Source organism: Castor canadensis, chromosome 18 (assembly GCF_047511655.1).
Source record: "Castor canadensis chromosome 18, mCasCan1.hap1v2, whole genome shotgun sequence".
In the NCBI taxonomy this organism is placed as follows: domain Eukaryota; kingdom Metazoa; phylum Chordata; class Mammalia; order Rodentia; family Castoridae; genus Castor; species Castor canadensis.
In genome coordinates, this window is record NC_133403.1 from 4,150,020 (window position 1) to 4,164,583 (window position 14,564).

The 14,564-nt window shown below is 43.2% G+C and overlaps 1 protein-coding gene across 15 annotated transcripts in view; it reads left to right on the forward strand.

The window, feature by feature from the left end:
* Depdc5 (DEP domain containing 5, GATOR1 subcomplex subunit) overlaps window positions 1-14,564 on the forward strand; it is a 139,266-nt gene that overhangs the window by 56,256 nt on the left and 68,446 nt on the right. For 8 of the 15 annotated variants that reach the window (XM_074060950.1, XM_074060955.1, XM_074060952.1 and 5 more), the window contains 3 exons: window positions 9,100-9,165; window positions 12,802-12,985; window positions 13,418-13,578. In XM_074060950.1, coding sequence (XP_073917051.1) covers window positions 9,100-9,165; window positions 12,802-12,985; window positions 13,418-13,578 — 411 coding nt within the window. The remainder of the gene's footprint in view (window positions 1-9,099; window positions 9,166-12,801; window positions 12,986-13,417; window positions 13,579-14,564) is intronic. The other 7 variants (XM_074060953.1, XM_074060954.1, XM_074060958.1 and 4 more) reach the window with 3 other exon arrangements.

Consider the following 14,564-nt stretch of genomic DNA (forward strand, 5'->3'; position numbering starts at 1 on the left):
TACTCTCACTGCTTTGGTTCAGGCTTCTGTCATCTTTGGCCATGATTTTTTTTTTCAGACAGGGTTTTACTACATTGCTTCAGCTGGCCTCAAGATCACTATGTAGACCAAATGGGTCTCTAATGCATAATCCTCTTGCCTCAGTCTCCTGAGTGCCAGGATTACAGGCGTGCACCACCACACCTGGCTTCTGATCAGGATTGTTGCAGTAGCCTTCTAAAAGATCTTCCTGCCACGTTCTTCTCCCCTCTGATTCATCTTCCATACTTTCATCCATGAGGTAGTTCCAAATGCAAATCTGTTCAGGTTCTCTTTTCCACATAGACACGTTTCAGTGGTTCTTCATGACATGGAATGCCACCCACCACCTGGCTCCTGCCTACCTTTGCATCTTCAGCTGCCTCTGCTTCAAGGTAGTATTGCATGTTGAAAAAGTGCAGGCTCTAGAATCTTTGGACATGAGGCCCAATTGGGCCCCTAATTAGCATCAAGGACCTTGGGCCAGTTACCTGACCCTAACCTTGTGTAGCTCAGTTTCTTCATTATGAGAAGGATACTTGTGAATATAAAGGTGACAGCCCATGTAAATAGTTAGAACAGTACTAGGTATACATGAGGAGTACTCAACCAATAGGAGTTACTGTCATCAACATATGAGGATTTATTGTACTCCAGCCATTGCTGTGGCCTCTTAAAGTAATTATGACTTCGTGTTCCTTTACACAGTCTAGTTCCTCTGTATAGCATATCATACCTCCTTGTCTTTAACGCTGACTCTGCCTGGCAGTCATCCACGTGGTCTTCACAGTTCATTTCCAACAGAACCTCATCCTTGCCCTGTCTCCCTCATGCCCTGCCAGGAGATGTTAGGCCTGCTGCTACACAACTCCATATGCATAATCCAACTATACAATTTAGCACATCATTATCCCTCTGTGTTTTCATGTCTGTCTCCCCACTAGACTGAAAGTTTGTCTTTAGGGCTGGAGGTGTGGCTCAAGTGATAGAGTGCCTGCCTAGCAAGCATGAGGTTCTGAGTTTAAACCCCAGCACCACAAAACAAAACAAAACAAAAACCAATGTCAAATCTGTCTTACAGTATATCCAGCATCTTACCTTCATCAGTCCTTGCCTGGTCCAAGGTACACCATCCTTTGCTTGGATGTGATAACATGCTAACTAGCCTCAGCTTCCTCTTTTGCCTTTTCACAGTTTTCTGTTGTTGTACTAGAGTTTGCACACTTGCCAGGCAGGGGCTCTACCACTTGAGCTACACCCCCAGCCCTTTTTGCTTTAGGTATTTTTCAATAGGGTCTCACATTTATGCCTAGACCAGCCTGGACCATGGTCCTCCTATTTGTGCTTCCTGCATAGCTGGGATGGCAGAAACTGACCACCATGCCAAGCTTTTACTGATTGAGATGAGGTCTCATGAACTTTTCCAGGACTAGCCTCCCAATCTCTGCCTCCCACGTAGCTAGGATTCCGGGCGGGGTGGAGCCACATACCTGCGGTGCACTGTTTATTTTCAGCATCAGAAATTCAGAGTGACTATTCTACACCTAATCTTAACCAGATGGCTAAGAAATGAACAGTCTAGAGTAGAAGTCAAGTTAGAAACCGGGTATGGTGTTGCATGCTTGTAATTCCTGCACTCTCCAGGCTGAGGCAGGAGAATTGTGAGTTTGAAGTCAGCTTGGGTTACATAGTGAGACCCAGACTTAAAAAAAAAAAAGAAAAAAGGCAGGTCATGAAACTTGTGTTTCACACAAAACACTCCAATGGCTCCCAACTCACTTGGATTAAAAGCCAAGGCATTACTGACAGAACCCCTGAAGTCAAATTTTCCCAGGCTCATCTCAGATCTCATCTTCTGCTTTCCCCTCTCGTGTCTCTCCAGTGGTTCCCCAATAGATCAGGCACAGTCCTTTCTCTTGCTCTTCCCTCTGCTGTGCTTTTACTCCAGAGGGCCTCAGGGCTAAGATCCACAGGTTCACATTTACCCAGAACAGTCCTGGTTTGAACATAGACCCATATGACTATTAACAGTGTCCCCTTTCACTCTCAAAGGTGTCCTGGATTCAATGATGAGTTACATGGCCACCCCACCACCACCTGCTCTCTGACTTACTTCATGTCTTTTTTTTTTTTCCATGCTGGGGATCAAACCCAGGGCCCTGCACACGCTGGGCAAGTGGTCTGCCACCTGCTCCCTTGTGTCTGCACTGAGTTGCTACCCTGTAGCCTGGCACTTTCCATGCATCCTTCCTGTGTAATATCTCTCCACAGCACTACCTGTCATTCTAGATTCTTTACTTTTGTGTTTTTCACTCTAAGCTCCACGAGCGGAAGGTTTTTTTTTTTTTTTTTTGGTTTGCTCATGGCTGTATTTCCAGAGCTTAAAATTGCTCTAGATTCGGATGCTGGTGGTTCATTCCTGTAATCCTAGCTACTTGGGAGGCTGAGATTAGGAGGATCACAGTTCAAGGCCAGCCTGGGTAAATAGTTCTTGAGACCACTCCCTCCCCCCATCTCCAAGAAATAACCAGAGCAAAATGGACTGAAGGTGTGATTCAAGAAGTAAGAGAACCTGCTTTGCAAGTGAGAAGCCCTGAGTTCAAATCCCAGTCCCACCAAAACAAAGAACAAAACAACAACAACAAAAAACTGCTCTGGCACACAGTAGATAGTTGGTAAATATATGGTAAAGTAGATAGCTGAATGAGTGCTAAAAGCCTTCTTAGGTAAGCTTTCTCTCACCGAAGAAAGGTTTTTCTCTTAATGTTCTTCTTTGCTATATATAATTTTGTTTGAACAATTAAATGGGTTCATTTTTTTTAAAGGTTTAGGAAATCTTTTTCTACCTTGCTTAGTTTTGCTTTTTCCTCCCTTCTTTCCTCCCTCCTTCTCTCCTTTCCTTTCTTCCTCGTTTCTTTCATTTTTTTTGTGAGCTACTGGGGATTGAACTGAGGACCCTTGTAAGATAAGGCCCTTGAGCCATGGCCCTAAGACTTACCTTGCCTTGTTGTTGTTTTTGTTTTTTTGCCATACTGGGGGGGTCGTTGAACTCAGGTCTTTGCATTTGCTAGGCAGGTGCTGTACCATTTGAGCCACTCTGCCATTCACCTTGCTTGGTTTTGAAGTGACTTTCTTTTTAAGTCTTCATGGACTATGGTTTGCTTTTTTCAAACTCACTAAACAGTTTTCATTCTAGAAATCTTCTGAGAAGAAACAAAACTGATTAAGACACCAACTTTCCTGATCTCGAGGAAGTCTGACTTGCGGTTCCTTGGGATTCTATTGGAGTCAGTTCCGCTGTGGGATAACAAGGCTGAAAGGAGAGCCCTCTCTTGGGGAGTCGGACTGGGAATGGTTCCAGTGATGCAATTATGGCTTGAACATGTGACTGCTGATAAATTAGGATGTGCTAGATGGAAGAATGTGCTACAGTCAAAACAACCTGGACCAGGGCCAGGCAAGGAGCTCAGTGGTAGAGTGCTTGCCTAGCATTTGCAAGACCCTGAGTTCCATCCCCAGAACCACCAACACAAAACAAAAAAACCAGCTGATCGTAGTTCCAGACCTGTTCTTCACTATCCTTTGGAGTTGAGCCTTTAACCTTCATTGAGCCTGAGGTTCTCCATTTTATAATGGATGCAAAGAACTTACCCTCTGCCCCCACTTGCTCCTGTGGTAGTATTGTCAGGATCAAAAGTAGATTGGGCAAAAATTGCTACATTGAGGCCCTGCTTTGTGTGGGATGGAATCTAAACACAACTAGTAAACGTTTCACTCACGTAAAACAAAAAATAGAAAAGACACAGGATAACGTCATCTGTGACCCTTGCCTTAACCTCCCCTGGCTTGACAGTTTGTACCATCTGCAGGTACTCAAGTGTGACTTACACTCTCTCTGTGATTCATATGAGTCACGATTCACAGTAGTGTCTTTGTGGGTTTCCCTCTGGGCTCTGCATTATTTCATTTTGAGCATTGCCAGTGGCGGCCTTGAAGCAGTACTCTTCACTCATTTTCCACTGGGCTGCCCAACAGGGACCAGGTAGTCAGTAGGAATGGGCAGATGGTCTTTATCCTTTGCTTTCTTTCTCTTTGTGTGTGTGTGCCCGCACGTGAATGTGGTCCTAGGGATCAAATCCAGGCTTCTCACTTTCTAGGCAAGTGCTCTACCACTTGAACTGCATTCCCATAATTCCCAGCCAATGTCTTTATTTTTTGGTGCTAGGGGTTGAATTCAGGACCTTGTGTATGCTAAGCACACATCAACCATTTAGCTACATCCCCAGCTGTTCATCCTTCTGTATCTTTAACTGTTTACCAGTTTAGGCAACTTGTTAATTAGTGTTATTCCCTTCATTAGAGGTAGATGATTTTTAAAAAAAATAAATGGATGCCGTGTTTTCTTTTTCTTTAGTTTAGGACTCAGAAACTGCATCTTGGTGTTTTGTGTTGGGTATCTCATTCCCGTTGCAAATCTGTCATGAGAGCTAAAGCAAAAATGAAACCACAGTGTACTGAGACTGGGCCCCATGTTATTCATCCAGGCCAGGTTCAGTTTTTTATGAGTAAGTGCCATGTCTGTAACCCAGAGAGGAAAAAGGACTTGCTCCAGCACTGGCTTCTACACATAGGTCCAGGATCAACCCCAAAGGCTTGGGATCAACCCCCAAAGCCCAGCACTCAGTACCCTTTTTGGCCTTGAGATTTACTTCCTTTTCTTCTCTCTCTCTCTCTCTCTCTCTCTCTCTCTCTCTCTCTCTCTCTCTGGTGACACTGGAGTTTGAACTCAGGGCCTCACCCTTGCTACTTGAGCCACTCCACCTGCCCTTCTTCTCTCTTTTATAACCTTGTTGAACAATTAACTGGATTTGTTTCTTCAAAGAGTTGGGCAGTCTTTTTCTACCTGACTTGGTTTTGCTTTTTTTCTTTGATGAGGTACTGAGGATTGAACTCAGGACCTTGCTTTTGCTAGGCAAGGGCTCTCCTACTCGAAGTGACTTTCTTTTTAAGCCATCCTCAGTCTTCATGCAATATGGTTTGCCTGTGTTCAAACTTCTTACCTCTGAACAGATGTCGAAAGAGAGAACTGAGCTGGCTCTTCTCAGCGTTAGCTCCCAAAGTTGTGTGTTTGACTTTGACCTTTGAGAGTGAGGCTTCATTCCCAAGCGTTGAGTTGGAGCAGAGCCATAGACCATGTCTCACTTTGACATCTCAGGTTGTTGATGCTCTTCCTATTCCAATGGAATAAAGCCTCAAAGGCAAAACCATTTGAGAAGCAGTGTGTTGGGTTTAGTTCAAAAGGAAGTGTGAAAGTAACTTTCTAAAAACCTTTAAAAATACTTTTTTAAATTGCTTTTTCCTTAAAATAAAATGTGTGTATGTCCATTAGAGATAGCACAGGTCAGATTTTAACCTAGGAATCAAAGCTGCTGTGATAAGTTGAACTGTTTTTTTAATTTATTTGTTTGTGGTTTTGTAGATCGAGCCCAGGTCCTCATACATGCTAGCCAAGTATTCTACCCTTGAGCCCCCAACCCCTTCCCAGCCCCAGTCGAGTTGCTTATCAGTGTAAGAATTTCAGTTGCCAGCTGGGCATGTGTCTTATGCCTATAATCCTAGCTACTTGTCCAGCCCACACAAAAAGTTTGCCTAAGACCCCATTTCAACCAATAAAACCTGGGCCTGGAGGCCTGTACCTGTTATCCCAGCTATTCGGGAAGTTTGAATAGGAAAATCATGATTCAGGCTGGTCTGGAAACAACAAAACCCTATCCCAAAAATACATAAAGCAGAAAAGAGTGGTAGAGCCCCTGCCTAGCAGGTGCAAGGCCCTGAGTTCAAACTCCAGTACTGTAAGAATAAAAAGTAATAATTTCAATTGTCTTATAGACCAGGCTTGGTTGGGTTTTGTTTAAAGGGAAAAAACCCTTTACTTTAATGAGTAAACTCTTTACCCAAACCTGGGAAGTGATCTATTTAGTAATTTTATTACCAAGAATGTTTTGGGGATGCCAGTTTTGTAATTGCCTTCACACTAGTTCTCAGGTTGAACTAGAAAGTCCACCTCATCCGGGCACCAGGGGCTCATGCCTATAATCCTAGCTACTTTGAGGCTGATATCAGGAGGATCTCACGGTTTGATGCCAGCCCAGGCAAATACTTCACAAGATCCCATCTCCAAAGTAACCACAGCAAAATGGACTGGAGGTGTGGCTCAAGCAGTAGAGCACCAGCTTTGAAACATGAAGTCCTGAGTTCAAACCCCAGTCCCAACCCTCCCCCCCAAAAAAAAATCTGTCTCATTGCCCAGTAATACTTTGTGTTTGCATGAAAATGGATGCTGTCAGCCAAAATAGCTTTCTCAGAAAATTTAGCTTCAAATGTCTTTTGGCTGTTGACAAAGAACAGATAACATCTTCAACAGCTAAAAACTGGAGTCCCAGATGGACCATCTAAAAATAGAGCATCTGTAAAGTTGATAGAGTCTAAATGCAGGTTCCACCTACTTTCTGTGTGATCTTCAGTAAGTTACTTAACTTCTCTGAGCCTCATTTTCTTTATCCGTAGGAAAAAGTTTAACACCTACTTTATATTGACCTCACGCTATAGTCTTGAGGGAAATGAAATACTGCACTTATCTGAGTTTATAAACTGTCCCTTCTACTGTGGTATAGGTTGAATATCCCTTTCTGAAATAGTTGGGACTAGAAGCATTGAAAATGTCAGAGCTTTTTAGATTTTGGAGTATTTTTATAAATTTTACTGGTTAAGCACCCCTAATCTGCAAATCCAAAATGCTCCAAAATCCAAAACTTTTTGAGCATCATTGTTGGAACTCTAAAAGTTTTAAATTTTAGAACATTTCAGATTTAAAATTTTTGGATTAAGGATTCTTAACCTATAGTGGTAATTTTTTTTTTTAATTTGCTGCAGGTAGTTACAACAAAAACAAGTTCTAAAATTATTTTGGCCAAATGATACCATCTTTTTAAAGTTAAAGAAATTTATATAGGAGGGGGAATATATTCTTCTTCTTATAAAGAAGAAGAATGGTGGAAGGGGTGAATTCAAGTATGATGTATTTGATATGTTTTAAAGACTTTTGTAAATGCCACAACGTACCCCTTACCCAACGCAACAATAAAAATAAAAGAATTATTATATGATGAAGGGCAAAAAAAAAAAAAAAAGCCTGGCTTGTGTCTATAACCCCAGCTCTAGGAGGTTTAGGGAGGATGATCTCAGGTTCAGTGCCTGCTTGGGCTACATAATGAGTTCCAGGCTGGCCTAGGTTGCATAGTGAGATCCTGTCTAAATAACTAAATAGAAGAAATTTATTTTAATATTTATATACAGTAAGGTTCTAGCATACAGTTCTATGAGCTTGAGAAATTCAGAGTCATATATCCACAAACATCCAACTTCTCCCCCTTCTCCTCCCCAGTCCTTCTCCTCTTCTTCCTCCTCCTCCTGCTCCTCCTCTCCCAGTTGAACTCTTGGGTTCAAGTGATCCTCCTACCTTACTCTTCTGAGTGCCGGGACTACAGGCATGTGACACTGTGCCCAGCTATTCATCCTTTTCCTAGTTGAGTACTGTCCCATTGTGTGGATGTACTACAGTTTGTTTATCCCTTCACCAACTGAAAGACACTTGAAATATTTGCAGGTTTTAGCAACTATGAATGAGGCTGCTATAAACATAGCCATGAGTTTGTATGAACAAAAGTTTTCATTTTTCTTGTGTGAGTTCCTAGGGGAGGGATTGCTAGGCCAAATGGTAAATATTTGTTAAAACTCTTTTTCCAAAACGACACACCATTTAGCATTCCTACCAACAATGTGGAAGGATTTCAGTTGCTCCATATCCTTGTCTGTGCTTAGTATGGTCCGTCATTTTACTCATTCAAACATGGTGGCACATGTCTGTAATCACAGCTCTCGAGAGGCTGAGGCAGGACGATCTGGGGCTCGAGGCCAGCCCATGCTATGTAGACTCTGTTTCAAAACAAACAAGGCCTGGAGGTTCAAAGGTAGAGCACCTGCCTAGCAAGGACAAGGCCCTGAGTTCAAAACCCCAGTACAAACAAACAAACCCAAACAGGTATATAGAGGTATTTCACTGTGTGTCTCATTTGCTGTTTCCCTAATGATCAGGTATGTAAAGTACCTTTTTTATGTGGCTATTTGCATTCGATATGTATTGTTTGAAGTCTGTTCAAAGCTTTTCCTCATTTATTTCCTGGGTTGTTTTTTCTTCCTCTTGAATTTTGAGTTTTCTCTGTATTCTAAATGCAAGTCTCTGGCTAGGTAGTGTGATTTGCAAGTGCTTCCTCCTAGGATGCAGCTTGTTTTCCCTTCACAATTTCACAGGGATTTATAAATATTTGTTCTTGTGATAAAAAATTTGAGCGAGCAACGTAGGAGGATTTAGAATAAAAAGCACAAGTTCTCCTTTTATCCCCTGCCCCTCCTTCTTGGAGATAACCAGTGCTGACAGTTTGCTTAGGAACGTCCTGATTCTTTTTACTGTGTCTTAATTTCCTAGCTCATGTGGGGTTTTACACTGCTTAAATACTATTATGTGTGTATTAAAATCAGTTGTATTACTTTGTAGTCAAAAAGTTGGATTTCAAAGAATATCTGAATTTTTTTCAGCCCAGTTATAGGTAGAATTATTGTTACTCTACTGAAGTACTGAAGTTTAATGTCTTATATTCTTGAAGCCCAAAAGATAAATTTAAATAGGTCACGTTGTATGTGCGAACGATTGCTCTCATTAGTTGAAATCACTGAAATGTGTCCATTTTCTTAAAATAAGTAGTGGATTGCTTTGCTAAATGTCTCATTATACAAAGAATAATATTGATAACCTCAGAGTAAAGTTCTGGCTCAGTCCCAAATTTTAGATTGCTCACGTTTTCTTTGATTGATTCTTTTGTGCTGTTTGAAATACTTGGCTCAGAATTGGCACTTGGTTCCTGTTTTTATTTTTAGCTTCAGTTTTGGCCTTCTTCAGCCATAACTGCCAGAACTCTTGCAGAATAAACTCAATTTAGACAAACTGTTTTTATCTTTCCATAGGTATGAATCCCAGGACCCAGAATAAGGATTCTCTAGAGGACAGTGTTTTTACCTCTCCAGACCCAAGTAAGAGGGGTCAGCCGACTAGTAGGAGGGGGGCTTTAGGGGGTAAGGGGTGGTCAGAGCTTTAGGAAGCAAGAGGAAAGTCATGTGGGAAGAGAACAGTATAGAAGTCCCATGTCTTTAGGGCATGGGAAGGCTGTGTGGTGACCCATGGAGGACTCTTTTTTGTAGCAAAGTGAGAGAGATGTGCCCCAATTCCCTTTTCCAGAATGTGATTTGGGGGTACATGGGAAGGACAATGAATTTTCCACACAGCCTTCATGCCAGTCTAGAGCTGGCTTTAACCCTTAAATGCCTACTGATGGCTCTGAGAGAATAATAGCCTCTTACTGGAACCCCTTACATACACGGAGTTGAAAACATTTGGCTAGTTTGCATTTGTTTTGGTCATCCTTATCTAAATAGCTGTGTAGTCAAAGAATATCTAGATTATCTGCAATAAATAAATGAAAGAAAAAGTCCTACCTCCTTATAAACTTGATTTTATGTGGTTGTGGACAAGGGATATGTATTACTCAGTCTTATTATTTGGTGGGTTTTTTTGTTTTTTCGGCAGTATTGGAGTTTGATGGTACTGGTGCTTGAACTTAGGGCCTCATGCTTGCTGGGCAGGCGCTCTACCACTTGAGCCACTCCTTTTCTTATGTTGGGTATTTTCGAGATAGGATCTCAAACTATTTCCCTGGGCTGGCTTCAAACCACTATCTCTACCTCCTGCGTAGCTAGGATTATAGGTGTGCGCCATTGGTGCCTGGCTGGTACTGGAGTTTGAACTCAGGACTTCATGCTTGCTAGGCAAGTGCTCTACCACTTGAGCCATACCTCCAACTCTTTTTTTTGCTTTAGTTATTTTTCAGGTAGGGTCTTGCAGGTTTTTTTTTTTTTTTTTTTTTCGCCTGAGTTGGCCTGCACTGTAGTCCTTCTATTTACGTTTCCTGCAGAGCTGAGATGATAGGTCTGTACTACACACCAAGCTTTTTGTTGAGATGGGGTCTTGATAACTTTTTGCTGGGCTGGCCTTGAACCACAGTCTTCCCAATCTCTGCCTCCCAAATAGCTGGGAATACAGGAATGAGACACTTCCCCGGGCTCCATCACTGAATCTTTTCGTCTCTACTTATGATTCACTTAATCATTTTATTATTTCTTCAGGTGCCTGTTAGTCATTTTTAATTACACTATCAAACACATTATTATATCTTATCTTGGTTGAGTAATCATTTGTCATTGGTAACCATTTGGATGATTTCCAGGCTTTGTGTGTGTGTGTGTGTGTGTGTGTGTGTGTGTGTGTGTGTGTGTGTGTTGTTTCCTTAGGGTGCTGGAAATGGAATGGCTTGCAACTTTTTAATTTTAGCATGCAGGTATAATCAATGGCATAGTTTTCCCAAAGTAGGATTGGCAGGTGGATTATTTTCCATTGCTGTCAGCAATGAACAGGTGGTCCTATTTCTCTGTAACCCCAGCACTGGATTTAGTCACCTGTTCAATAGTTCTGAGGTAGGACCTCCTCAGAGGCCTTCCTTTCGTGACCAGAAAGCACTGGGGTTAGACAAGGAGCCTCAGTTTTCCTCCTGGAGCAGACAGAGTATCATTAAACTTAAGAAGCTGGATCCTTTCTCATCATGGAATTTTGGACCAGATATCTTAATTCTCTGCATCTTGGTGTGTGCCCAGCAGAAAACATTTCTACATGGTTTTTGTGATCAAGAAGCTGATGGGGGCATGATCTAAGAAGGCATAAAGATGCAGCCATCCTCTGTTCCTGATTTCCCCACTATGGTTTTGATTAGGTTTCTTTCTTCTGCTCCTAGTTCTGACAAGTTCAGCTCCTCATCTGCCATATGGGGAAATTGGGGTGTAACTTTGGCTATTCTGGGCAATGTTTGAATTCCTGAAGTGTTGATGAGTTTACAAGGCCTGTGTAAACCATAGAGTTGGGTCTGTTTCAGTTAAGTCAGTGGTGCTGCATGGGGCATGTTCTCTGTGCGACTCAGCACACAAGTCTTCCTCACTCATGTGAGGGTGGTGTGAGGGCTGATGAGGCTGCAGCACATCACTCATATGCACACACACTCGTTTGTATGGTGTTTGAGTATCGCCCTCAGAACTCAGAGGCACATGGGGTGTTTGTTTCTTTTACAGAGATTTTAAAAATCATCTTCACTTAAAGAGGTCTTTCCTAAGGGCTGGTGGAGTGGCTCAAGTGGTAGAGTGCCTGCCTCACAAGTGTGAAGCCCTGAGTTCAAACCCCAGTACTAGCTAAACAAAACAAAACAAAAAAGAGGTCTTTCCTTTCCATAAAGATTAAAATAATCTTTATGTAAAGATCAGGGCTGGAGTCATAGCCTATGGTAGAGCACTTGCCTAGCAAGTGCAAGGCCCCAAGTTCCCACTCCAATACCGTCAATAAAAAAAAGGGGGGAAGGAGTTGAGAGCATGGCTCAAGTGGTAGAGTGCCTACCTAGCATACTTGAGGCCCTGAGTTCACAGCGCTGGTGAGAGTCCCCAACTGCATCACATGGGTGGATGGCATCATGATGAGAAAGCATGGAGAGGGAGAGATTACACGAAGAGAACATGAAGCTAGAGCAGGGGGAGGGCAGAAACTACCAAGAAGTACTCAAGAACTAGCTACCTAAAGGTCCTGTGAGAACTGCCCTGATCCCATCTGAGGGTACCCTCCTTAATGACTTCTGTGTACACTGAACCTCTTACAGGTTCTATGCTTCTCATATTCCAGCACTGGGGACCAAGTCCCCAGCTCATGAACCCTTGGGGGACAAGCCACATTCAAGCCATACACTCCTTATTACTCTAACTCAGTGATTCTTAGCTGGGGAGGATGATGCTCCTCAGAGGACCTGTGACAATATCTGCAGGCATTTCTGCAGAAATATTCACAGTGGCAGGTAGTAAGCAGAGTTCTGTCAGGCTGCTTGACATCCTTCAATGCCAGGACTGCCCTCCACAATAAAGAGTTCTCTGGTTCAAAATGTCAGTGGTTGCCCAGGTTGAGAGACCTGCTTTAACTGAAGGGCAGACAATTCCAGACAGATCCCCGTGGTTGGGCCCACTCTGCTGATTACAGCTCTTATTTCTAGATTGTCAAATTCTGTAAAAGTTCGGCCTTGTAACTTTCCCAGGCATCCTCCCTGGATTTTCCTCCCATTCTTTTGGATCTGTCAATATTTTTTTTTGCAATTCTGAAAGTGTTCCGTATTTCTGCTACTGTGTGCTGTCTTGCTCCCAAATCAGGCTGAGCTCGCCTCCTTTCCCCACCTGGCCCCTCTGCGGTCCTCTTGGAAACATTGATTTGCTTCGATGTGTAACCCTGCCTGCCCTGCAGTAACCTCACTGGCATTGCGGCTGTAACTCAAAATCAGCAGAAAATGAAAACTAGCAGCTGGGGATCCCATTCGCACAATGGGATTGGATAAGCATATGCATTGCATTGTCTAACAAACTCTGTTTCTCTCTTTCTCTTTCCCCTCCCCCTCCTCCCTCCTGATCCTGGCAATTTTATCACCTTTCACTACGAACTTCTTCCCCCTGCCCTTCCTTCTCCTTCCCCCATCCCAAACCTGCCATGGTGACCACACGTACCTTTCCCCCCCCCGCCCCCGTTACACGAGGCAGTTCTGACGCTGTCTGCTCCCCCTGTAGTGCCAGGCTTCTGTTGCACAGTTGGAGTGGACTGGAAGTCTCTCACTACTCCTGCGTGCCTCCCTCTCACCACCGACTACTTCCCTGACCGCCAGGGCCTGCAGAACGACTACACCGAGGGCTGCTACGATCTCCTCCCGGAAGCTGACATGGACAGGTCGGTGTCAGAGATAGAGGTGTGGGCTTTGTCGGTTAGGGGGATAGATCTGAACACATGTGTCTGAACACTGACCTTTTAAATCTGTGTTCTCCTTTTGTATTTGGGAAATTTTATAATGTGAACGCTGTTTGTTTCTTTCAAGTTCTGTTGACATTAACAATTTCTCCTCATTGACTGTTCTCATATTTTCAAATTCAGCTATTTTGGGCAGGCTAAACCTAATCTTTTCTGAGATTACTCAGCTGAGCATTGACTTATCACCTTCTTTCTTTCTCTACTTTGTTGAGTGATCATTTCTCCTAAAGCTGGTTTACAAATTGTCGATTTTGGGAACTGCTGTTCTGGAAGGAAGTAAAGAAGAGACAACAGGGACTGGTGTTACCACCCGGGGTCAGGCGTAGCCACAGGCTCGATCATCTGCTTTTTCAGGAGGGACGAGGAGGGTGTGCAGATGACAGCTCAGCAGGTGTTTGAAGAGTTCATCTGCCAGCGTCTTATGCAGGGTTACCAAATCATAGTGCAGCCCAAGGCCCAGAAGCCCAGCCCGGCCGTCCCACCCCCGCTCAGCAGCAGCCCGCTCTACAGCCGAGGTGAGTCTTTCCCCTTAAACTTGAGCCTTCTTTCTTTTCTACTGAATTTGTTGGAGTAAGTTTTCAAGATGCAAATAGGGAACTTGCATTTAGAAGTAATTGTTCTTGACACAAAGGTTTTCTTTCTCAAGTTTTATTTACCTGAGGAATAAAGTCTCAAATTTGTCTTAAACACTGTCTTTAATAATATTCAACTCTACTTGGAAGGAAGAGGATGTGACCAAGTTCAGGCTTGGACAACACCTAGAAGTAGCAGGAACTGAGCCAATACTGAGGTAATGAATATCCTAAACCTAGAAAGGGATATTTAATTGCTTCTAATACAATGCTTGTTACATAGCAGGTTCTCAGATGGTCCATAACCCTGAGTTTACAAATTTTTTACTTTGTCCTTTTTCTTTTTGTGGTGCTGGGGATCAAACCCAGGTTGTTCCTTTACCACTGAACATATTACTTGTTTTTTTTTTTTTTTTTCCTATTCTGAGCTCATCTTTATCACTGAAGGTTAGTGGCCTGAGACAAGACTGAGTCGTCCATGAGTGGCAGAGGCTAATAAGTGACAAAGAATCGATGATACTGAGTAAGAGCCAGGTTGTAGAGAGCACTTCTAAAACAAGTCTAATGGAGGGAATTAAGTGTGGGTGTCTGGAGTTAGAAAGCAGTACTCACTTTCTGGAACAATCAGTGAGCTGTCTTGGTCTCTTGCTTCCTCACCACTGCCAATGAGACCTCCACTCCCCTAACCACCCAGTGCAAAACTCAGACCGACTCTGGTTCCATTAAAGCTACTTTGGAAGAGCTGGGCATGTTAGCTCTCACCTGTCACCTAGTTCTGAGGGAGGCTGACATTGGGAGAATCATGATTTCAGGCCAGCCTGGGCAAAAAAATTTGAAACCCTATCTCAAAAGAAGCAGCTGGGCATGGCAGCGTGGACCTGTCATTCCAGGTACTGTGAGAAGCTTAACAGGAGGATCACTGGCCAGGC